This window comes from Vombatus ursinus, unplaced genomic scaffold, assembly GCF_900497805.2.
Source record: "Vombatus ursinus unplaced genomic scaffold, bare-nosed wombat genome assembly UNPS02014781.1, whole genome shotgun sequence".
NCBI lineage: Eukaryota > Metazoa > Chordata > Mammalia > Diprotodontia > Vombatidae > Vombatus > Vombatus ursinus.
This window is the reverse complement of record NW_020954559.1, coordinates 20,982,347-21,008,296: the sequence shown is the minus strand read 5'-3', so window position 1 is coordinate 21,008,296 and position 25,950 is coordinate 20,982,347. Positions and strand designations below refer to the sequence as shown.

General features: G+C 39.6%; 2 protein-coding genes across 7 annotated transcripts in view; one reads left to right on the top strand and one right to left on the bottom strand.

The window, feature by feature from the left end:
- The window catches only part of LOC114046248 (transforming growth factor-beta receptor-associated protein 1), a 69,917-nt gene extending 67,029 nt beyond the window's left edge, over window positions 1-2,888 (bottom strand). For 4 of the 5 annotated variants that reach the window (XM_027866513.1, XM_027866508.1, XM_027866512.1 and 1 more), the window contains exon 1: window positions 2,829-2,888. The gene's annotated coding sequence lies outside the window, so the exon portion shown is untranslated. The remainder of the gene's footprint in view (window positions 1-2,828) is intronic. The other variant, XM_027866509.1, reaches the window with a different exon arrangement.
- A 1,319-nt stretch (window positions 2,889-4,207) lies between these two features.
- On the top strand, window positions 4,208-25,612 carry LOC114046314 (ashwin-like). 2 transcript variants are annotated; one of them, XM_027866612.1, is made up of 5 exons: window positions 4,208-4,676; window positions 6,584-6,700; window positions 17,871-18,037; window positions 20,677-21,046; window positions 22,518-25,612. In XM_027866612.1, exons 2-5 carry the CDS (start codon window positions 6,653-6,655, stop codon window positions 22,572-22,574), a joined length of 642 nt encoding a protein of 213 aa, XP_027722413.1. In that variant the 5' UTR covers window positions 4,208-4,676; window positions 6,584-6,652; the 3' UTR covers window positions 22,575-25,612. The 2 variants fall into 2 exon arrangements, with proteins under 2 accessions (XP_027722413.1, XP_027722412.1); XM_027866611.1 differs by lacking the exons at window positions 4,208-4,676; window positions 6,584-6,700 and adding an exon at window positions 15,277-15,417.
- Window positions 25,613-25,950: the final 338 nt, after the last annotated feature.

Sequence of the window (25,950 nt, the reverse complement as noted above, 5' to 3'; positions counted from 1 at the left end):
CTGGCTCCAGAAAATAATTACTTTAATGTATTTCTAATGAGGACTGGATTCTAACCAAGATGAAAAGGCTTAAACTCATTAAGTAAAATGCCTAGAGTTTCTTTAAGAGAATCTCAAACTCTTAATACAAGCAGGAGGGGGTCTATTAAAAAATCTTTTAAATATATTTGGACTTCATTTTCCTTCAATAAAAGGGCCAGTAGAACATTGGAATTTGAATCTGTAGCATTTTAAAAGTGTAATAGTTTCCGTTCATTTTCAAAGACTTCAGTGACTAAAGCCATCCAACAATGAAACAAATGACATTATAAGGTATTGAGTATGCTCTGACTGGACATATTTAAGCAGTTAAGCAGAAACTGAACTATCACATATCAAGGATCCTTTAGAAAGGATTTAAGCCTAGAATGAGAGGTTGAATTAGATGATCTCTAATAATCATATTATCTTAAAGTTGGATGAAAACTATCTTAGAAATAAATACATGACTGAAAACGACACAGAATGAATGAAAGCTAAGTGTGTTGTTATGATTTCTATTCTAACTTAACCATTGCATAAACAGAAATTAGGTTAGAGAATCCACAAGTGAACTTATTCAGAAATATAGATCATTTACTGTCGAAGACAGCAATCAAAAGCACATAGAAATAAAGAAGTTTTGTACTGGAAGAAAATCTAGAGGTCTTCCAGCTCAATTTACTAACTTCAAAGATAATGAAAAGAGGCCCAAAGATCAACTGATTTTTTTTTCCAAGGTCACTGTTTTAGTCTAAGAATCTGTGTTAACACCCAAGTATCTGACTTGCTAAACCAATGCTCTTTCCACACCACTGCAGCTGCTTTAAAAAAAAAAAAAACGCTGAGCCAAAAAGGACTGGCTTCGTGGGTGTTTTGAAGACAAGAGGCAAAGGAAGTAGACTTAGCAAGCAGGAAAGGACAAAAACTGTCCAAATGTTTTTCCCCCATGTCTTGTAGTAAAACTCAGATGTCTTCCTACTTTGGTCTAACTACAAAAGAGGAAGCACAAAAACTACAAAAGAGTAGTTGGGCACCAACTTCAGGCTTCATTTGAGCAAAGGGCCAGTTTTCAGACATCAATTCTGACCTACAAATAAAGCATCTCACATTATAGTACTACTATGCTCGTACAGGATTTATCAATGCTTTAATCTGCCAAATACAATAATGCTAATATTCCGACCTCTCTGAAAACAAATAGATGAAGTCTCTCACAGTGCAGTAATATCAAAAGTGATTAACCCCGTACTCAATTAAATTTCAACCTACAAAACTAACATTAATGATGACTACATGGAATCCTTGTGGACAGCAGATAATCCACGGGCCCTGGTCAGCTTTGTGGACAAATGCAGCGAAAGGAGATTCCATACAGGTGAACCTAACAGTTCTGGTTGCAATGTTGACAAGTACAGGTGCCTGAAAACTAAGCCCTTTGTCCATATTTATGGAAAGCTCCCTGTACTCAAAGGGGAGATAGTTATCAACTACAAGTGAAAACTAATTCACTACCTGCACCTCACAATGCAAAGAGAAAAATCTCCCAGGATTTTGTCTTTGAGCAATTCTATCTGTCCTAAAGAGCCAGCCATTTGAATTCAACACTGGACCCCAATACCTTTTCATCCATGAGGTTCTCTTGTCCATTGGGGCAAAGATAAACCTTCAATATTCTAAAACTTCAAGATCCCTAGGAACAACTTATGATTTACACACACTTGCACCTTGCCCCCAAATGGTCCAAGGTATGGGGGAAAAGACCACAGGGGTATTCTCTTCATTCACTTTCCTAGTCATTAGGGTATTCAACCTTGACTTCCAAATCAAACAATGAGTCTCCAGGATCTCTCCCCATCCCCCAAACACACAGACATCCAGGGCTGCATCCTTCTAACCTACAGACACAATTAACTCGTAACTTAAGCCACACACACACACACCCCTAACCTAAAACACACCCACACCCACACAGAGTCCTATCCTCCCAAACCATATATACTCCCCACCTAAAACATACAAACCCCAAGTCACACATACACACACACACACACACACGCACAAAGTGTCATCCTCCTAACCCCCCACACACAAGTCTTATCCTCCTAAACCACATACAACCCCAACCTAATATACACACAAAAAATCATTAAGTCCCATCCTCCTAACTCCCATACAGAGTCCCATTCTCCTAAACCACATACAGCCCCCAACACACACACACACCCCACAAGATCATACACACAGAATCCCAGCCTCCTGAATCTCTCTCTCACACACACACACACACTACAAGATCACACACACAGAATCCCAGCCTCCTGACACTCTCTCTCTCTCACAGACACACACACTACTAGATCATACACAGAATCCCAGCCTCCTGAATCTCTCTCTCTCTCTCACACACACACACACACTGAATCCCAGCCTCCTGACACTCTCTCTCACACACACACTACGAGATCACACACACTGAATCCCAGCCTCCTGACACTCTTTCACACACACACACACACACACACACACTACTAGATCATACACACAGAATCCCAGACTCCTGAATCTCTGTCTCTCTCACACACACACACACTGCACCCCATCCTCCTAAAGCACAAACACATCGGCACACACCAGGATATCGCACACAGCCCCGTCCTCCCCAACCTCACACACACGCACGCACACCACAGCCCGGTCGCGTCCTCCGGGGCTCCGGCGCTGCCGCCCCGCCGCCCTCCGCCCGCCCCCGCCCCAGCTGGCTGTGACAGCCCGGCCCGGCCCGCCCGGGGCCCCAGGACCCCCCTCACCGGCGCTCGCCCAGTCTAGGCCTCCTCGCTCCGAGCCGCGTTGCGCAGCCCGCCGCCCAGCCTCCCGCACGCTACTCCGGCTCTGGCAGCTGCCAAGGCCCGAGACTGCTGGGCCCCGCACACGCGCCCTCCGCCCGGCTCGGCCCCGCCCGGCCCCGCTCCGGGTTGGCTCCGCAGCTCCCCCAGGGGCTCCGTCCGGGCCCCGCCGCCGCTTCCCGTCACGTGGGGGCCCGCCCCGGTGTACAAAAGGACGAAGGCCTGCGCCTCTGATTGACAGGAGCCGAGAGGGGAACCCGGCACCTGATCCTCGCAGCCGCGCTCCCGACCCCCTCCCCTCCCCTCCCCTTCCCTGCCCGCGGCGGAGGAGGAGGGGCACGGAGGGAGGGGGCTGGGGAGGGCTCGAGCTTCACGGCCTTACGGTCCCTGCGCTCTCCCCGGGGAGTGGGTGTGAGGGCGCCGCGCTCCCTGTGTCCGGGCTGCGCCGAGCCGCGTGTGCTCGGGCCTGGAGCTCCGGGCCTGGGCCGGGCGGGCGCCCCAGGCGCAGCAGGGCAGGTGTTCTCCTAGTAGCTGGGATAATAGTGACATTAGCTCCGCCTACACCTCCTTCGCCTTACCCCCCTTACCTTCTCCTCTCCCCCTTCTCCCCTTCCCCTCCTTCTCTGCCCTGTCCCCTCTCCTTTTCCCTTCTTTCCTTCCTCCGAGTTGTCTCTGTCTCCCTCTCTCTCTCTGTCTCTGTCTGTCTCTCTTTTTCTCTTTCCCCCTCCCTCTCTCTTATTCTCTCCTTATCTATCCCTTCTCTCCCCCTCCCCCTCTTTCTCTCCCCCCTCACCGCTCTCCCTTCCTTTTCCCCCTTCTCTCCCATCTTTCTTTTTCTCCCCTCCCCCTTCTTTCTCTCCTCTTTCCTTCCTCTCTCTTTCCTTCTTCCTCTCTTTCTCTGCCCCTTCCCTCTTTCTCTCTTCCTCTCCCTCCCCCTTCCTCCCCCTCTCCCTTTCTTCCCACGCCCATCCACTTTGACCCAGGGCAAAAAGGAGGGTGGATCTTCCCGTTGTGAGGTAGGAGAAGGTTCCTAATATCTGGAAGAACCTTCAACACACTGTTGAAAGTTGAGTTCTAGGAAGGTACCCCTTGACCCCAAATCTTTTTCTTCCCAGTGGCTGAAATTATGCCATTAGAGATTTATTCCTCTAGGTCAAACATTGCCCTTTCTGGTTAGTCTTCTTTTAAAATGCAGGTTCTATTCTTGGAGAGTGATAACCCTTTCAATGTTTCATACGTTTAGTGTTTTGCTTGTTGAAATTGTTGGTTGCAGTGCATTAGTGTTAACTGTTTATTATAAAGATCAAGCTTGGCTTTTTGCTGAAAGAGAATTATGCAATTCTGATTAGCAAAAAGCTTGATCTTTGGCTGAAATTCTGATTATGAAGGAAATTTCTTCTCTTAGAAATCCTAATAAAATGCAAACCTCTCTCTTTGCAGAGGAAGGGGACTATGGGTGTTGCCTTTGTAGAAGTGTTGGTTGGTTAGGTTGAATTGCTTTATTTCCCCTTTTTCTTCCCCTCCCCTTAATTACAGGAAATTGCTCTCTGGATGGGAGGGGGCAATGAATTTTTAGAAAATGTATAGTGGTGAAGATGATACAAAAACAAAAGATAACAGCAAAAATTCAACTTAAAAACAACAACAACAACATCTTTCCTCCAGACAATCAAGACCCCAGAGCAATGTTGAGTAAGAATGCTAAGCTTGGAGCAGAAAGGAATAGAGGTGAAGAAGGCCCTGGAGACAAATTCTTGCCTACCGCTACTTTACCTAGGGCTAGTCCTGGTACCAAGACACAAAGCTGCTTCTGTAAGTCATTTCTTTGACCCTCTCCCTAGTCAACTTATCTCTCCATCCCCACAAATGCAAGGTTTCTATGTAGGGGAGGGGAGGCAAATTCATTGCTTTCTGGAGTAGTTAACTGAGAGGAACAAGGATATATACATGAAAAAAATTCAGTGTGGTCAAAAGAGTGTACTCATAATTTTAAAAAATATTGCTATATTTTGTTTTTTCATTACCTTCATTTCCAAATATATCTGCCCCCCCACCTCCACCCAGGGAGCCATCCCTTATAACAAAAAAGAAAGGGAGAAAAACAGTTTAGTAAAACCTTAATTTCCAAATATACCTCCCTCACTGTCACTCAAGGAGTCATCCATTATAACAATAACAAAGGAAGAGGGAAAAATAATTTGGTAAAACTAACCAAAACTTAAAGTGGAATCTGACAGTGTATGTAGTGTTCCATACCCTTAGTCTCTCACTTCTGCAAAGAAGTGAAAGAGGTACCTCTCTTTTTCCAAGCCAACCTTGGTCATCATAATCAGAAAAGATATTCCTGGCAAAAGCAACCTCCACTCCAGGAGGCAAAATCAGTAAAGCAAAGGTGTTAGAATCTATGACATTAGAGTGGAAAGGTCCTACGTGCCTGATAGCCAGGTGAGCCTACTTTGTTCCATCTTCCCTTGCCTAAATTGTCCCTAAAACCTCGTGTTGCTTGAAGAATTCTTCTCTAAATGGAGGTGAAATGACATTCTACACGTGTACCCCCAAACTCCCCTGCATACACATACACCTCCACTAGTTTATACTTTGAAACCATAAAACCTGGGACTGCTAGGTGGTACAGTGGATAGATCACCGGCTCTGAAGTCAGGAGAACCTAAGTTCAAATCCAGCCTCAGACACATAACACTCACTAGCTGGGTGACTGTGGGCAAGTCACTTAACCCCAATTGCCTCCCTGCAAAAAAGAAAGAAAATATAAAATCCTCACCAACATACTTTTAATGAGATTTATTTTTTCCATTTAAATATTTTTTCTTTGTTCCCCTTTATATCTATATCTACCTAATGGTCTTCTTTGGGTTCTTCCACCTTTTCATCATAGTCGAAGTTCAAATTTAAGCAAAGCAGTCTTTCAATTCCATCCCCATTATTTTTGTAGTGTTTAGTAGTAGATGTTCTGACCTCAGTGTTATAGTTTTAAATAAAACCACAGTTTGATCCAAAATACACAATTGTAAATAATTTTTTATCTTAGGTTGAATAGGAGGAAGAAAGCAAGCTAGATTTTCTTTCCACAGTTCTGATTATCCCAAGCTTTACCTAAAAGAAAGGCTTAACTTTTTGATACCAATAATCTTACACTGATATGTGACTATGAGTCTTGGAATACTATAGTCTCCAAAGAACTAAAGTTGATCACCCAAAGGGCAATGGAAAGTCATTTGATGGCTTTGAATAGGCTGCAAATTATTGTATGTGACAAATTAGGCAAGAGATGTTCTCAAATATGTGACAAAAAAAAAAAACAACTAGGAGGGATAGCTGATGCTATCACTTACAACTGGTACCTTCTTGATTTTTTTTTTTCTTTTTAGGCAATTGGGGTTAAGCGACTTGCCCAGGCTCACATGGCTAGTGTCAAGTGTTTGGTCTGAGGTCAGATTTGAACTCAGGTCCTCCTGACTTCAGGCGCAATGCTCTATCCACTGCACCACCTAGATGCCCCTACCTTCTTCATGTTAAGAGAATTCAAGGAAGGGCCTCTGCAAGTTAGAATTTAATATATTGAATTTATTGGAAGATATGGACTATAGTCATATAGAATTGGCAGGTATGGATCAGTTTTAATCTATGTTATTGAAAAGATATCCACGTGAACGAGATCACAGATCCTTTGGAATTGTTGTTCATCCTTTGTTCTTGAGGAAGACCGAGGACTTCATGGGGACAATGACTTGACTTGCAAGTGAATTGGATTTAAGTGAGGCAGAGCCATGCAAAATCAGCTTCACTCTCTCCCCCAGAGTCACTGGAGTCCAATGGTAAGACTACTGATCCAGACTACTGGCAATGATCTGGGTTATAGTAGGGGACTAGTTTAGAACAACTGTATAGCTATCCTGCCTGTACATACAAATGTTTTTGATTATGTATTTTCATTTATTTGCTATTAGAGTGCAGAGGCAGTGCTTGTGTTATTGTTTTAGATAGTCTACAATGCTATTAGTGCTATGCTTAGGTTTTCTTTATCTGAAAAAACAAAACAAAACAAACAACCCTAACATTGACCCTGTCACTTCCTTAAGTTATTATCATATATGTTCCTACCTATTCACTGGTAAACTTCCAAAGAGAATAGTTTATATTTGGCTATCTCCACTTCTTTACTACCCACTCATTTCTTAGTCCCCAGAAACCTGGCTTCCTTTCTACCTTCACTGAAACTGCCCTTACCAAGGTCTACAATATGACATATGTCAACCAAATTTATATATCAGTTCATTTAATAATGTATATAGGGTTAGAAATGAGTCCTGAATAAGACTTCCAGGTGACCATTAGGAGATGGTCTGCACTAGACTTGTTTGAGATTTACAGAGCAAGAAAGAGATGTGAACAAAAAGACAGATGATTAAACATAAATTTCAGGCTATTAAATAGATGCAAATATATAAACTGGATTAATAGTTGTCAGATCTGCATGCTGTTTCAAAACCCAACTTTGATATTGAATAGCTAGCTGCTGAACTATATTCAGTTCAATAAGTATTTTATTAATCAGTAAGCAATTATTAAGTGCCTACTATGTGCCAGGTGCTGTTGTGTTAGGGATGCAAAGACAACATTGAAAAGTCCTTGTGGTCAAGTTGTTTATATGGACAGTAAATACACACACTCTTAAACCCCCCCCCCAAAAAAAACCTATGCAAAATACAAACAAAGTAGTTTCTAAGGGGGGCATTAACTACTAAAATTCAATTTACAAATTCAATTTTATTTTATTTTCTGTCCCAAATTCTTTCCCTTTCTCCCCCTCCTCTACACATTGAAAATGTAAGAAAAGCAAAATCCATTACAAAGTGCATAGTCATGCAAAACAAATACTCACATTAGTCATATTCAAAAGAAATCTTTTTTAAAGGAGAAGAAAATATGCTTCAATTTGTACTTTGAATCCATTAGTTCTCTATCTGGTGGTGGACAGCATGCTTCATCATGAATTCTTTGGAGTTGTGGTTGGTCATTGTGTTGATCGGAGTTCCTAAGTATTTCAAAGTTCATTCTCTTTATAATACTGTTACTAGTTCTGCTCACTTCACTTTGCATTAGTTCATATGTGCCTTCCCAGGTTTTTCTGAAACCATCCCCTTCATCTTTTACAGCACAATAATATTCCATCATATTAACATATCATAATTTGTTTAGCCATTCCACAGCTGATACATATCTGCTCAGTTTCTAATTCTTTACTTCCACAAAAAGAGTTACTATAAATATTTTGTACATATGGATCCTTTTTCTCTTTGTGTGATCTCTTTGGAATGTAGACCTATTAGCAGTATTGCTGGGTCAAAGGGTATAAACAATTTAATGGCTTTTTAGACATAGTTCCAAATTGCTTCCCATAATTTTTTAATTAGTTTACAACAGTGCTTTAGTGTGCTTAGTGATTTCCTTTAGCATCTGTCATTTTACTGTTTTGCCATTCTAGCCAATCTGATGGGCATGAGATGGTACCTCAGAGTTGTTTTAATTTGCATTTCTCTAATTATTAGTGAGATGATTTTTTTCACTTGACATTGATACCTTGGATATCTTCCTTTGAAAACTGCCTATTCATATCTCTTGACCATTTATCAACTGGGGAATGGCTCTTATTCTTATAAAGTTAACTAACTTCCCTATATATCTTAGAAATGAGACTTTTATCAGAGAAACTTGCTGCAAAGACTTTCCCCCAGTTTTCTGCTTTTCTTCTAATTTCAGATGCATTGGTTTTGTTTGTGCAAAAACTTTTTAATTTTATGTAGTCAAAATGATCCATTTTACTTCCTGTGAATCTCTCTATCTCTTTTTTTTGGGCATAACCTCTTCTCCTATCTATAGATCTGAGAAGTAATTTCTTTCATTTTCTACTAATTTGCTTTTGATGTTACTCTTTATATTTAAATCATGTACCCATTTTGAGCTTATCTTGGTATATTGTGTGAGATGTTGATCTCTACTTAGTTCCTACCAGACTTTTTTCCTGTTTTCCCAACACTTTTGCTGAATAGTAAGTTATTGCCCCAAATAGCTGGAATCTTTGGATGGATCAAATAATAGGTCACTATGTAAATTTGTGGAGGGGGGTGGGACATCACAAGGGTTTGGACACTACCAAAGCAATTGAACAACTACAAAAATGTTCATTTGCTTCTGTGTATTGCATGCCTAATCTGTTTCACAATCTCTCAGTTTCTTACCCAGTACCAAATTGTTTTGTGATTATAGACTAGTAATAGAGTTTCAGATTTAGTACTGCTTCCTTCCCATTTTTTTTTTCATTGATTCCCTAGATATTCATGACCATTTATTTCTCTGGATGAATTTTGTGGTCATTTTTTTTGGTTCCATAAAATAATTCTTTGATAGTTTGATTGGTATGGCACTGAATAAGTATATTAATGTAGGTAGTATTGTCATTTTTGTTAATTGTTTTGGCTTACCTATGAGCAATTAATTTTTTTTTAGCAAGCTGTTCACACTATTTATTTGCATCTCCAGAAGGGAGGAGAGAGAGGAAGGGAGGAGAGAGTTTTGTGGGGTGGTTTTGTCTTTACAAACAGTGAGTGGAACTCATAAGGGCTTTTTCACTAAAACAGTGCAGAGAGAAGGAAGGACACTTATGGGAGGCACAAAGAGTTGGGGCAGACACTGGATAGGGGAGAATCGGCTGGAATGACAAATAGGCAAAGGAGGGAGGTGTGAAGGTGCCCAAGTCTTCCCTCCCTGCCCCGGTCTGTGGGCCAAGATGGAGTAGTAGAAAGGTATTGTGGGGGTGCTGTAACCCTCCCATACCAGGGTAGGGCAGGGACCTGTCTAGACAGGCTGATCTGGAGGGAACCCACCCCTACTGGACCCCAGGGGTCTGTTTCAAAACATGACCCATGGGGTCTCTGGCTCATGGCACTGAGTTGGGGACTGGGAGAGGTCTTAGGAATTCAAAGCCAACATATATTCGGGGACAGGAGAGTGTGTGCACATGTGCATGTATGTGTATACATTGTATGTGTGTGAAGAGGGCACCCAAAATCATTACCACAGACAACTTTGGGTTAAAGAGACGGCTGGAAGCAGTTGGGGATAGGGATATTTCTAGCCTATATATACAGAATTAGGGGGAGGGGTGGCAGCAGTCAGGGAAATGTTAGATTAAAAATAAGAGGAAATCACATCTATTTTCATACTGAAAAACTGCTATACGAGTATCCTGGGGACATATATAATTTCATATTTAATATTTTGGAGGGAAAAATATCACTAGCATTGAAATCTGTATGTTACCCCTATTCACACCACATGGGACACCAGTCAGGACTGCCAAAACCAGTCTGGTTAAGGATGGCCTCTAACCTTCCATGACCTACCAGTCCAATAATCCTGTCAAAAAAGGAAAGGAAAGGCTGGCAGAACTCATCTTAGAGGACTCATGCTGGCTCCTGGTGATCACCATTTACTTCCCTTTCTAAATACTTCCAGACTCTCTAGAATACAATTTTCCTGGCTACTGACTCATTAGTCCATAGCTTTTAGAATTCACAAAATTGGGAACTACTAAACCATGGGATCATGGGTGTGAAAGAAGTGCTCTTCCTGGTAGTGATAACTTGAGCAATCACAGGGGTGAGAAGGGAATCTTTGTCCCTAAACTCCTTGGTCCACTAAAGGAATGACCACAGGCCAGCCAAGATTGGCCTTCATAGACCAAACACTGATCCAGAAGCAAGCCCAGTGACAGCTGGCTTCAGTTCAGCAAGGAGATGAAAGTGGGCCAGGCTACTCCTGAGGGAGGGGCTTACAAAGACCCCAGCTCCCACACCTGGGCCTAGGCCAGGGGCCCAGGACATCAAAGGTATGCATTGCCCTTGTCCCTCAAAGTAAGGGCCCAGCTTCAAGATTTTGGGTCTTTCTAGACCATCCTGGGCTAGAGGCAAGGGTGCATCATTTTGTTCCCCACCAAACCCACACTGGCCATCAAAGCAGAGAAGATGGTATAGGAGAGGGAAAAGGGAGTCTCTTGGCAGCTCCAAATCAAGTCCCCTCCTACCTGGGCCTGGCTCAGCCAAAGAGAGAAGCACCAGATGGAGAAGGCCCAGGGGATCAAGATGGATCAAGAGAGAGCATGATCGACTAGAAAGAAGCATGTTAGGGGTACCCACATCTACAGACAGCCTTGGGTCTACCTTGGGTGACGTTGAAGGCCTCTGGTGGTGAAGTCACCCAACCTTTTTGCAGCTGCATCCCCCCCTCTTAGATGAAGGGGTTCCATTATCTCCAAGGGTCATTGCTGTGGTTCTGTGGGGGCACCTGCTGCCCACAGGTGGGAAGAGGGCCCTGTGCCTTGCCACCCCATGTCTCAACTGCATTTGGCTCACCCTATCTGGTCCCAGGGGAGGCTAGCATTAGAGGGCAAGTTTGGTTCAGACTGACCATCTCAACGGCCTAGCCCTGGGAGGCCTAGGTCTTGTCCTACTTTGGGGAGTAGAACATGGAGGTCTAGACTCACCAGCAGGTTCGAGACCTGGCCTCTGTACCTGAAGAAGGCCTGAGAGTTCAGAGCAGCATCTCCAACAATGTCCCTACAATCTAGAGCAAAAGTTTACCAAGCAGAACTCAAGACAGCAAGGGCTCTGGGAGTCCTTCCACTGAGGGCAAGGAAAAGAGGCCGAGTTTTCACTGAACCAAACCCCATCATCCATGTCAGGACTATGTCTGGGGAAGAATCCTCTCCCCCGCCACTCCCACCCCAGAGCTGAGGCCTCATCCACACAGTCTCATAGATCAGTTCTGGTTCTTCATCAAAACCTCCCATTCCTCAGCTGGTTCCAGGTTCACAAGCACCAGAAAGGAGGAAAGTTCTGCTTTCCCACAGCCCTGAGCAATTAATATTTCTCTAATTATTTAGATCTCTATTTGTGTAAAGATTGTTTTGTAATTATGTACATATAGGTCTTGTATGTGTATTGTCAGGTAGACTTACAAGTATTTTATACTATCTTTGATTATCTTAAGTGGAATTTCTCTTTCCATTTCTTCCTGCTAGATTTTATTGTTGTTTATGGAAACGTCAATGATTTGTGTGGTTTATTTTATATCCTGCAACTTTGCTGAAGTTAATTGTTTCAATTAATTTTTTAGTTGATGCTCCAGAGTTCTCTAAGTAAACCATCATATCATCTACGAAAAGTAATAAACTTTGTTTCTTCTTTGCCTATGCTTATTCCTTTGATTTCTTTTTCTTTTCTTATTGCTATAGTTAGCATTTTGAGTACAGTATCGAATAATAGTGGTGATAATGGACAACCTTGCTTCACCCTTGATCTTGCTGGAAAAGCTTTTTAGCTTATTCAAATTACAAATAATTCTGGCTCTTGATTTTAGATAGATACTACTTATTTTAAGGAAAATTCATTTATTCTTATGCTTTCAAGTTTTTTTTTTAGACAAGAATGGGGTGTTGTATTTTGTCAGAAGCTTTTTCTTCATCTATTGAAATAATCATATGATTTTTGTTGATTTTGTTATCAATATAGTAAATTATGCTTATAGTTTTCCTAATATCAAACCAAACCTGAATTTCTGGCATAAATCTAGCCTGCTCAGAGTGTTTGATCTTTGTGATATACTGCTACAAGAAAGGCCTCATAACAGGTGACACCTGAGATGTACCTAGAAGAGAGCTACAGGCTTCAGGAGGTAGGAGTGGAGGGTATTCCAAGCATGGAGGACACTCTGTGCAAAGACTGGCATGGGAGAAATGCCACACATGTGGAAAAGCAAATAGCCCAGTCTGACTGGAACATAGAATGCATAAGTCATAGTAAGCTTGGTTCTTGGCTCTGCTCATTTTACTCTGAATCAGTTCATGTGACTCTTCCCAGGCTTTTCTGGATTCATTGTGGTCATTTCTTTCTTTTTTTTATCATGACTTTTTTTCTTTTTTTTTGTTAATTTCTTTTGCTTTATCAACAATCACTTCCATAAGCTTTTGAGTTTCAAATTTTTCTCCCCACCTTCCTCCCCAAGACAGCATCTGAAATAGGCTCTACACATACATGTTGTAAAGAAGAATTAGAACCAATAAGAGAAACTACAAGAAAGAGGAAACAAAACAGAAGAAAAAAATAGCAAATAGTATGCTTGGATCTGCATTCAAACTCCATAGTTCTTTCTCTGGATGTGGATAGCATTTTCCATCACTTTGGAGAAGTCCTAGATCCTTGTATTGCTGAGAAGTGTTAAGTTTATCAATATTAGTCATCGTACAATGTGGCTCTTACTATGTACAACGTTCTCCTGGTTCTGCTCACTTCACTCAGCATCAAACTGTACAAGTCTCCAGGTTTTTCTGAAGTCCACCTGCTCATCATTTCTTATAGCACATTAGTATTCCATCACATTTATATACCACAACTTGTTCAGCCATTCCGCAATTGATGGGCATTCTCTCAATTTCCAATTCCTTGCCACCACAAAGAGAGCTGCTATAAATATTTTTGTACATGTGGGTCCTTTTCCCATTTGCATAATCTCTGTGGGATATAGCCCTAGAAGTGCTATTGCTGAGTCAAAGGGTATGCACATTTTTATAGCATTTTGGGGATAGTTCCAAATTGCTCTCCAAAATGGTTGGATCATTTCACAACTCCACCAATAATGTATTAGTGTTCCAATTTTCCCACATCTTCTCCAACGTTTATCATTTCTGCTGAAGCTTCTTAAGCAGAGGAGTGACATGGTCAGACCTCTGCTTTAGGAATATCAATTTGGGAGCTGTGTGGAGCATTGTTTGGAGAGGAAGAGACTGGATACATGGAGATCACTTAGGAGGTTATTGCAGTATTCCAAGCAAAAAATGATGGTTTGAGGTTGGTTTAGAGCAGTAACTGTATGAGTAGATAGAAGTGACTGACATGAGATGTATTTGAGGTGGAGAATCAGTAAGACTTGGCTACTGATTGAATGAGGGATAAGGAAGAGGAAGAGTGGAGTATGATTTTTAAGATTGTGAACCAGCGAGGTTGGAAAGATGGTGGTTCCTTCAACAGAAATAGGGAAGCAATGAAAAGAGGAAAGGGTTTTGGGGAAAAGATAATAAATTCTGTTTTATGTATGTTGGGTTTGAGATGCCCATGAGACATCTAGGTGATGATATCAAGCATACCTTTGGAGATATGGGACTGGAAATCTGGAAAGAATAAATGAATTTGTAGATGACTGAAACTTTGTAAAACTCTTAATATTCTAAGCCTGATTCATATTAACTCCACTCTTGAAGAGGTAGTAGTACACTCTATTTTCACTTTAAAGAAAGACTTTAGGAGGTCTTTGTTTTTTTAGAATTCATTTCAACCCTGTATCTTCAATGTTGGAAATTCATATTATGCTGGAAATTCATATTATGATAACAACAGCTTGCTGGTCTATTGCAACTTTGTAATTTAAGAAAGTTATCTCATTTGATATTCACAATAATTCCATACTGCATTAAGGGAGGCTGTGATTATGTTGCTTTCTGGGACAGTTTCCTCCTGTTTCAGGGCATCTAGGGAAATGAATATCTCTTCTGAGCTCTAGAAATTTCCACTAACAATCTAGTTTGTGATTGTATTGTTAGCTTGAAACTCTGATCTTTTAACTACAACCATCATTAAGGCATTGAGGCAATGAATAGAGGATCGGGCATCAGAGGATTTAGGGTTAAATCTCAGTTCTCCTTATTACTGAGTAGCTTTGGATAAGTCACTTCACTTCTCCAGACTCAGTTTCGTCATTTGTAAAATGAGAGGATAGAGCTAGAAGACTTAAAACGTCCTTCTAGCTCCAAATCGACGATCTACTATTATGCGGAAATACTTTATGGCAGTTTCCCAAATGGGAAATTGAATGTCCTGACAGGCAGTACAAACATTTATTCAATAACCAAGTATCCAGTAAGCGCCTTCTACGTGCCCTTGGAACCTTTGGTTTCCTGAGACTATGCTGACGTCACAGAAAACGCAGCCAATTATCTCGCGTTCCGTTCTTTTCATTCTTTTCTCCATTCCTGTGGTTTTTTCATTAGTGTTTTTGCTTCTTGCATTTTCTTCTTAATCCCCTTAAGGTACCATGAGCTACGTGTAAATTACGTAAGATTAACACTGCAAGGTTCCACATAAAACACAAAACCGTCTCATGCACAAGCGGACCCCGGGAGAAGAGCAGCAGGGCCCCAAGCCCGCCTGAGCAGAGATAAGCCCTCCTCCATAGGAGGGTCACCCAGTCTGAAGGGGAGTGGGCGGGGCCAGGCTCGCGCACGGAACCCACCCTTCCTGTCCCCGCCCCCGTTACGTCACTTCCTACCAGGCTCCCTCGCCAGGCATTGTGGGTGGCCGGCCGGGGTCTCCTGGAGACGACCATGGCCGGGGATGCGGGAGGTCGTGGCTGCCCAGGCTCGGAGATGCTCCTGCACCCGGAGCTGCTGTCCCAGGAGTTCCTGCTGCTCACGCTGGAGCAGGTGAGGCGCCCCCCGGCCGGGCCAGGGAGTGGGGTCCTCCGCCTCAGGCCGCCGCGACGCTGGCCCTCGGAACGGGTCGCGGTGGTGATCGCAACCGCTCCCGGGAGCCCCGGCGGGCGAAGGAGGGAGGCCCTCGTGTGCTCGCCCGAGGCTTGCCTGGCGACCGCTTGCCACACCCCTCGGCGTCTGAAATGGTTTTCTGGACGGCGGGGGTGCGGGCCTCTTCCTCTTTCATTCATTCCACCTGAGCTTCTAGGTGCCAACTGCAGAGGCCCGGGCAGGCCTGCGGAAAGAGGCCCGTTAGGTGAGGATGGAGGGAGGGAATTACTGTAATGATAAGAGTCCACCTATCTGTGGCACTTCCTCAGAACCAGCCCCGGAGGTAGTTGATGCAAGTCTTATATCCCATTATCCTGGTGAAGAAACTGAGACGCAGGGTCTTAAGGGGTTTGCGGAGGGCTGGTAAGTAGTAGACTAATTCCTGTACTTTAACTCCAGCACGTATTTTACTGCAACATGTTGCTTCACGGAAGGAAAGGAGGAGAAAGGGAGAATAGGAGCCAGGACAGAGGGAGGGAGTGAAAAAGAAGAAAAACTGAGGATAGAAAAGTAACTACCAAAAATGTGTCTGCCTTTGGGTAACCTACCCTGCATTTGCATTGTGTATCCCTCTTAATTCTAGGGCCTTCCCTCTATTGATTATTTCCAATTTGTCCCCTAGATAGCTTCTTGGTACATAGTTGTTTGCATTATTTCTCCCCTATTCGATTGTGGCCTCCTTGAGAGGGGACTGTCTTTTACTTTTCTTTGTATCCCCAGCACTTAGCACAGTGCCTGACATGTGTTAGGCACTTAATAAATCGAGGGTCTGATGCTTGAGGTAATTTCCCCTGTTTCTTTTTTTCCCTACTCAATCATATAGACTATTAAGTTAAAATAAGTAGAGTGTTGTAAGGGGGGAAATACTGGATTTAGAGTCAGAAAAATTGGGTTCATTTATATCAGTTAACTAGCTATAAAACTAGGTGAGTCATTTAACCTCTCTGTGCATCAGTTTCATCATAGCTAAGGTGGGAATATTTGCATTACCTACCTATCTGACAGGCTTGTTAATCAAATGAAATAATGTCTATAAAACACTTTGTAACTATGAAGGTTTTACATATTGTGCACTTATGTTTCTATTATCTAATGATATATTTTCTAATGAAGATCTGAAATCCCAAGGTGTTTTTTTTTTTCTAACTGTTTTTAAGTTGGTAAAGGATTTAAATTTGTAAGAAAGTTATGGTTCATCATAGAGGGAAAAAATAGGTCAGAGCAGTTTGTGTTCATTTGGAGAAATAGCAAGTAGTATGTTTACAAGTAGGTGATACTTTTGAACAATTAAACTAAAAGATGTCACTGCACTTTTAGGCCTTTCTGGAAAGAATTAAGGGTAGTATCACTTAATTTCCCATTCACACTTCAGCCTCTATTATTGAATCAACTCTGAAGAAATAAGCATATCAACCTCTTAATTGAATGTTTTTAAATTTTGAAATTCCAGTGTCATGTAAAGCTGTATATTATTCTAGAACACAGGGGTTGTAAGCTTGAGTGAAGGGCTTGTTTCATTCTTTGTGTTTGAATCCCCCAGGTCGTAGCACAGTGCCTGGTGCCTAGTAGGCACTTAATAAATGCTTGTTGATTGATTCTTTGAACTTTTTCATCCCATAACTAGAAATGGATTGGGAGTTGGGTAGAGATAATACAAGATTGCCATTCTGTTGATAGAAGAAAAAAGTTATGATTATATCTTGCCTTTTGTTTTCCAGAATAGTTAGGAGCGGAAGGGAGTGAGGTGACAGAGCGAGGCATAGTTAGGATGTTTGGATGATGGGTGGGAAAAACAAAACAAAAACAAAACCAAAATACAGTAGTTGATAGAATATATAGAACAGATTGCTCTAATAATATACTACTGCCAGCCTCAGAAATAGCTTTTTGAAGGTACAGCTTTTGATTCCAATACCTCCTGCAGGTATCATTGATATAAGGAATAATGCTTTTAGATGCTAGCATAAATGCTGTACTAGATCAGGTTGTCCAACACAGAATGGAGACTTAGTGGCAGTAAAAAAAAGTTTTGAGGGAGGATGTAGTAGATAGTCATTTTTATGCTTGGTAAAATTTATACTATGGAACATTAGCCTTTTTGTTTTTGTGTGGCTAAAGTGACCAATGTGTAGTGCTAAGCAGTCTTTTTTGCTCATAAAAATAGTCTAGGTTTTTGCTATAATTGCTGTTTGCAAACTTGATACTGTTACAGTACATCTTGTATTTTTTCACTATGTGTATCTGGGTCTTTTATAGTTATTAGACTTTTTTAGGCTTTAGGAAGGAATGGTCTAAAAAGCTTATTTCATTATCATGTTAACTTTTTGAAAATTTTCTTGTTCTCTTTTCCACAGAAGAATATAGTTGTTGAAGAGGAAATAAAGATCAGCAAAGATGACCTTACTGATCTCTATGTTCAATATGCCATACCATTGCCTCAAAGGGAATTACCAAAAAGTAGATGGGGGAAAATGATGGAAAAGAAAAGAGGGCAAAATGAATTGAAAAATGAGCATAAAAGGTACTTTTGTAGTGCTTCTGGTTTTAATTTCATTTCATATAGTTTGCACCTATGAAAATATTTAAGGTATTACAAAAATGTATGATGTAAAGGTAATATTACCCAGTCAAATGCCTTCTTTCAGGAATGGAGGATTGAAATTCTATAGAATGGAAGAAGTATGGTTCAACACTAGTTGGTGTTAAACATATCTGGGGGATTCAGTGATTGCAAGCTCGGTATGAGTTGATAGTGTGACATGGAAGCTAAAAGCTAATAGAATCTTGGACTTCATTAAGAGAAGTACAGTGTCCAGAATGACTGTCCTGGGCAGATCCTATGTAGAATATTGTTTTCAGTTTGGTGTACCACATTTTAAGAAGTATATTTGTAGGCTGAATCATGCCCAGAGGAGGGTGAGCAGGCTGTTTAGGGGTCTGGAAACTGCCATACACAGCCCACTTGAAGGAACTCTAGATGTTTAGCCTAGAGAAGAGGAAACTTTGTGCAGTGGAGCTGGGTAAGGAGAGACAAGATAGCTGTCTTTAAGTATTTGAAGGGCTGTCATGTGGAAAAGAGATAATGGACCTATTTTACTTAACTCCAGAGGACAAAGGTAGGAGCAGTGGGTAGAAGTTTCAGAGAAAGAGCCATAGGCTTAATGTAAGGGAAAACTTCCTAACAACTTAGGACTGCCTTAAAATGTAATATTAGGTTTTCCTTTCATTAAAGGTCTTTAGGTGAAGGTTTGGATGGCCATTTGTCAAGGATGTTTTGGAGACTATTCCTGTTTAGGTACAACTTGGACTAGTGCTATCTTCCTCTAAGATTCTGTGGTTCTGATATTATCAGGGCCTGTGTGCTGACAGAGCTGGGCATTGGAAAGATAGGCTTTAGGATTAGGTTCATCTTTCCATTTTACTGGCTTTCTGTCCTTGGTTTCGTGCATTTTCATCCGAATCACTTCCAGATTGGTGATTACCTCAAAGGTAATTGCAAACCATGGAAGCCCTTCCAGCTGTCTCTGCTGTGTGTCTTTTTATAGGGGCTGACAGAGGCTTATCATCTTGGGTTACCTGTTCTTGTGTAGGTGGTGCCTAATTCAGGAAACAAGGAACAACATTCTGCTTCAGTTACAGTACTTTGATGTTCCAAGGATAGTGTCATTAGTTCATTAAATTAGAGCATCCTGCTGAAGAGACCATCATTGTTGGTTCCATCCTAGACTGATTCAGAAAGTTTTGCTCTGTTCTTTAGCTACAGACTGCACAAGAAATCCTACCTAGGCATTTCACAAATATATGCCATTGATCACAAGGTAACAAGACTTAGGAGGGGAAGGTAGATTGATCATTAGGAAATCCATTACTGCTATTGGAAAGACAGCTCAAAGCTCTTGCCTCATTTATAGTTTGTTACCAGAGTCATCTTCATATACAAAATCCATCAAATTGTTAATGTATTAATGTTGAACATTCTGTTATCATTATCTCAGAGTGTTAGATTGGTTTAAAACTATTATTGCATAAAACCTAACTACGTTAGATAGTTGAGCCTCTGAGACAGCTTTTTGTTTGCTTGATGATGAACATGCCATTTTTGTCTCCATTTGTCTTAAAGGTTATATGATAAAGCAGTTTATGTGTTGCTGTTGGTTTCCAGTAATTTGTAACAATATATACTGTGGCAGTCTCTTTAGAGCTGTCAACAAAAAGACTTTTTACACATACTTTGCTATAGTTGCCTGTTTTGATTTGTAACGTGACAATTCTCACATGATTGACTCAGTGTTTTTTGAGCAAAAATTTAATGATAACATAGCTGTACTTAAAATCTGGCATGTGAAAGTCCTGATTTGCTCAAAAAATAAACAAAGAATGATTTTGGTTTATGAAAGGCATCATAGTACAATTTCCTTCCTCAAGCTCCCTTTCATGCATTTAAAATTATTTGATTTATTAGGATGAGCTAGCTAACCACTTTTTCAGAAACAGATCTATTCCATAAATTTAGGCCCTTTATTATATTGGATTCACAAATGAATCTCATGATCAGTTTACCATTTATGATTGAATGTATAGATTAGCTACTAATGATTAAAGTATTCCAGATACTGGATGTGATGCCACTAATAAGACTTTACAGCAAATATCCAAGGTACCCTTTCTTTGTATATCTTTTATTTAAGGAAATGGAATTACTATGCTACATTGACCATAGATTTTGCTAACATTTCAAAGATTTCATGCAGTCTTAGAATTCAATATCTAATCTAGACTATTGCTCAAGGCAAAGACAGCTATGAGTGTCAATTATCTAAGTTCTTGGAGAAAGTTTGGTTCTTAGTGTAGATTTCCATTTTTAAAACAACCTCTGTATTACCTTGTATGCACATTAAAGCTTGAGTTTCAATGTATTATGTATATATAAAATATTGGGATAAATTACTAATAATCATTTTCTTCTATTTTGTAACTGTAAACCTGGTTATTAGTACTTAGGCATAGCTTTACAAATTCCCCTCACACACACAGTGCTTCATACCTCCTTTCACCCTTTTAAAAAAACAAAATAGCTTATTTTGTATTTGAATTTCATGTAACTGGTTTACTAGTGCAGATGCTATTTTTCAGGAGTTAAAAGGTTTCTTTATTTTTCAGGGATATGAGTGTGGAAGGTTTACGGAAAAGACCCCTCATTGTCTTTGATGGAAATTCAACAAGTACAAGCATAAAAGTGAGAAAGACTGAAAATGGAGCTAATGATCATCTGAAGCTTCCTCCATCAGTAGGCATTACTAACAATACCTTTAGGAAGTTACCAAATTCAAATGCTTCCTCCCTTATTCTGCCTTCTACCTTGCCTACAGACATTAAAGTGGAAACCAATAATGACACTAAACAGAACCATGTGCTAATGACTAGTAGGAGTACATTGGCCAATGTAAAATCACCACCTTTATCTCCTGTTGGTGGAACTACTGTTGTGAAATTAAAGAGAACTGTTCCAAAAGAAGAAGCAGAATCAGTGGTAGGTATATGGTGGTTTTCATACTAATAAGGGGCCTGAAAAGTGAATGGTGAGGCTAAGATCTCACTTGTTCATCTTCGATCTATTAATGGTTGTTTTTCTTTTTCATTTTTGAATACTTTGAGGCTTGGAAAACTAAAAAATAACCATGGTTTCAATCTCTGTCTCATTCACTTTTGTATCCATTTATAATGTCTTTAAATGAACTATTTTTAGGTCAGAAAAACACATTGTACTCTTACTTCTAAGTGGTAGAGAGTTGCTATATGAACTCTCCTTTTCTGAGGACTATTTAGATAAGTCATTGTTATGCTGTATTCAGTTAATATCATTTAACACTGAAATGCTTGGAATTATCATAAACTCATAAAATTGCTACAGTAGTGTAATATACTTAGTGAATATATCTGGTAGATGTTTTAATCTGTTAGGTGAATATTTCGAGATGGGTTAGCTAGCTAGGTAGTTCCTCTTCAAAAGTTTATTTTGCGATCCTTGTGTGTGTATACACATACTTATACACACACACACACACACACACACACATAAACATACACATATACATATATATTCACTATTCTTACAAAGAATTCACTTTTTAACAAAGGAGAATTTAAGTTAGCTCATTTCCCTAATTTGTTTCTCATTGTGCTTGTGGAGGTACTCAGACATTCTTCACAACTAACTGTTGGGTGATTTTTTAGTTTTAAGATTTATGCGGGTGGTGTCTTATTGATGGTTTATTTAAACACCACCCTCATTTTACAGACAAGGAAGAGGTCTAGAAATCACTTTTATGATAAGTTGTTTTTTTTTTTTAGGAGGGAGGGATCACTCGGGAGAGCATAACTCCAAATAGTACAAATAAAATAGAATAAATCTTAATAAATAAGACCTGTACAACTTAAATATGGAAAGAAACCCACTACAAATATTATGGTACTTCACAATTTAGGTAGCACTTGTATAAATAATATTTTAGCAACCGCCATGCGGTTTATTCTTTTTGGAAGCATGGGAAGAGTTCTAGACGTGTGATTTTATTGGTATAGGGAGCTTCTGGTGAGAAAACCCCCTCCACTAATGCAGATTGGTTACAGCTTAGTTTTAGAATGTTGTATAGGTCACAGAGAAGTTATGTGACTTCTTATGTAGGGTCACAGAGACAATATATCAAAGGTAGGACTTGGAACCAGGTCTTCCTGACTTTGAGGCTGGCTCTCTAGCCACTATACCCTGCTGTCTCTCCTTAAATTAGAATTTGCTGTTAAATTTTCAGTTTTTTGGATTTTTCAGTTTTTTTCTAGTATCTCTGGCTTTTATTTTACTGAACATGAAATAAAATGTATTTCCACCAGATGGCAGCAGTGATCTACCATGTAGCACCATCTTCGCAAACCTGTGGTTGTATATGTTGTTTGTTTTTCATTGAAATACATGTAATAATTTATTTAACCATCTTTCTTTTCAGAGTGAATTAAAGCCCACAGAAGCAAAGAGGAAGATCCAGCATGTTACATGGCCATGAATGAATGGGGTTCCCCAAAATGTAAATATATCCTATAACCATAGATTTCAGAACAAAAAGGTCATATTTATTGACCACTTTAAGTACTATATTTACAGGGATTCTGATTGCTGTGGAATTTTCTTAAAAGGTTTAAGAAAGCCTTGCAGATAAGTTCCAAAAATTTACCTTCCCCTTAAACATTTTTTTCTTTTTAATCCTTCCCTCTCATACACTAGTAGTCAAATCGTTAAAAATCAGTATTTTTTACTAAAGTCCTGATATATGTCATTAATCATCTTGGCCAAATGGCTGTTTGCAAGTTTGATAAGCTTTCTGATTTAGTACAGAAATAATTTTCACCAGACAACTTCAGAGTATGTGACAATTTTCTAAATTTTTGTTCATCTCCCACTCTTTGTTATAGCCAGTTTAGTGGGTTTCCTCCATCAATATGTGCTCAGTGGAAGAATGTTTGTCATATAGATGTGTCAGCAAATATCACTAAACTAATTCCCAAGAGATCATCAAGTAAAGTGAATTCATAACATGGCACTTAAACATAATCAGAATTTACCTGTAAGCTGCTGCTACTTTCATTGATGGAACTAGTAATGACGACAGACTGGTTTAGTTATGAATTTATTAGGTATAATGATGTTTAATCTAAAGTTTACCCACCTGTGGGAATTTACATGTCACCTTTTTGATCTGTTATGATCTTGCACTTAAGAATATAGATATCACTCACTGCAATTGAATTTGAGGTTAAAGAAATTTTGAACATACAGAAGTGATCAACTCATATTTAACTTAAAGGCTTATTAAAATAGTAGCAGCTGTTGACAGTGTGTGCTACTGTAGGCAACCCTATTAGATACTGTCAGTACTCCTAGGTAAGAAAGAATTGTATTAGTTGTATGTATAGAGGCAAGGAGAAATGGTCTGGCATGGGCAGAAGAAAAGGTTCTGGAGCTAGAAATTTCCTACAAAGGAAACATGAACTGTCTAATTGAACTCTTAACTAGGTATAACATGCTGGTATATTTTAATGGCCTGACATGTGAGTGGCCATTGTCTTAACTCTTTAATCACCAAACATTTTAATTTATTGGATAATTTGTTTCATTGGGCATACAGTTCTGATTTTTCAGTGAAAGCCAGTGGTAAAGAAGGATTCACTTTACATTAATGTGCTTTACATCTAACTTTTCTTGAAAACATTGTTTCCGTAAAGTACTTGTCGACTTTCAATTTGGGGTAGAATTTTTCTGATATTTTGTAGAGTAGTACCTTTACTTTTTGATGCTGAGCTTATTTACTTGAGTTTAGTTCTTGACTAGCCTTATAAACTGTAATTTAGCTTTGTGGATAATACTTTTTAAAATTCCAACCCATGATTTCTTTAAACATCATATGCCTTCAGCTCAGGCTGTATAACTTGTACTATGTATAGTAAACTAGATAAAGCCTAGGTGTTGATGATTTTTGGATATGTGGTAATCTGCAGGGCTGATTTATATGATCTTGGAGGACAACTACAGTCATAAATGTATATGTTTAAGTATTTACACAATTACAAATTTGGAGTAATATGAAAGATTATATTTTGCATTCTGTAGTCACACTTTGCTTTCATTTCCATTTCTCTCTCAGTTGAGTGAAAATTATCCTATTGGCAATTCTTAGTCAATGGAAACATTATAATTGCTTTTATTACTCAATGAAATTAATTTCTTATTTGTGTGTTTAACATACAGGTTAAGTTGGTAATAACAGCTGAACTGTGTAACACCATTGCTTCAAATTGAAGTTTATATTATGGTCATTCAGAGTAAAATGCACATATGGCAGCACATTATTAAGCTATTTTTTTCTGTTTGAAACATTGTGGAGAAGTCAGAGTAGAAGAGTGCCATGCCACATATGTATGAAATATAAGCATCTTCTCAAGGTATAGATGCATTTTCTCAATCCAAGAAAAACCTTTCTCCACATAATAATGTACATTAAAGGACAGGTGTTGGGGTATAAAAGTATTGGAAGCTCAATGTTTTAAATTTTTGTGTAGTATGTTTATGTCTCTCTTTTTATAATGGTTTTAAAGGGCTTTGGAAGAACTTGGTTTGAACTTAGAAGAACTTCTTTTTGGATCATCCTTTATTCACTAACATTTTTCAAGTCTAAGTTGTAGTTTCTAATTCTACCATCCACAAGAGCCAGATTCTCTTAGTGTAGGAGTAGGCAATGTGGTATTGGTGTCACTGTGTGGCCTGATGAAATTTTAGTGGCATTGTGTCACTTTTGCCCTTCATATATACCTTTTTCTTAAATTTTTTTATTCCTTTTTCCTTCTTCTTGAGTTTTCCTTTATTTTCATCCATTTCTTCCCCTTCTCCACTGCCTAAGCTTGAGTCTTGCCAATGGCACCCATGGGCATTTGGTCTATTGATGACATTGAGGGCAGAAGGGATTACTTGCTCCTGCCTTATCTAAGCCCTGGATATTCTTTCACTTTTGAGCCACAGGTTCCTGTTAACTACAGATAGCATTATACAGATATACCAAATAGCATCACTGGTCTAAAAAGTAATGTACCATTTAAAAATCTCATATTAAAACCTCAAAAGTTACTAGGCACTAGGAGAAGCTGGTTCAACTAATATTATGACCATGATCTTATAAATGACCATGATCAATAAATGTCTTTATTGAAGCTCTCACAATGTGCTTCTTGGCGTTTCCTTGACTTAAACTGTGGAAAAGGGTCCTAAAAGTGATCTGAAAGCTCATGAAGTAGCAATTACTTTTTTTAAGTTTACATTAAGTAAAAATACCAATAGACTGTCATGAATAGGTGTTAGCTTCCCTTCTTCACTATTGTGGATTTTCAATTACATTTAGATGCTGTAAAATGGTCAAAATGTTCTTTTTTAAAAAGTGTGCTCTTTTACTAAACATTTGTGCAGGTTTTGTACTTCAGTACAGGAAAGTTTAATATTGTAATGTACATTTTTTTGTATGTAAAGATTCTTTTAAGTAGCCTTATCCTTATTTAAATAAAATTAATTCAGCTCTACTTTTGAAGAAGTCTTTTATTTGTCACTTTTTTTTTTTTTTGGTGAGACAATTGGGGTTAAGTGACTTGCCCAGAGTCACACAGCTAAGTTAGTGTTATGTATCTGAGGTCGCATTTGAACTCAGGTCCTCCTGACTCCAGGACTGATACTCTATCCACTTGCGCCACCTAGCTGCCCTGAAAAAGTCTGTTATTTGTAAAGCACCTTCTACTAATATGTGAATATAAAGTGACAGTCCTTTTTATTTTAATCAACTACTCTAAAAGAAGAATGTATAGATTTTTATAGCACAGACTTCCGTATCTTGATTGGAATAT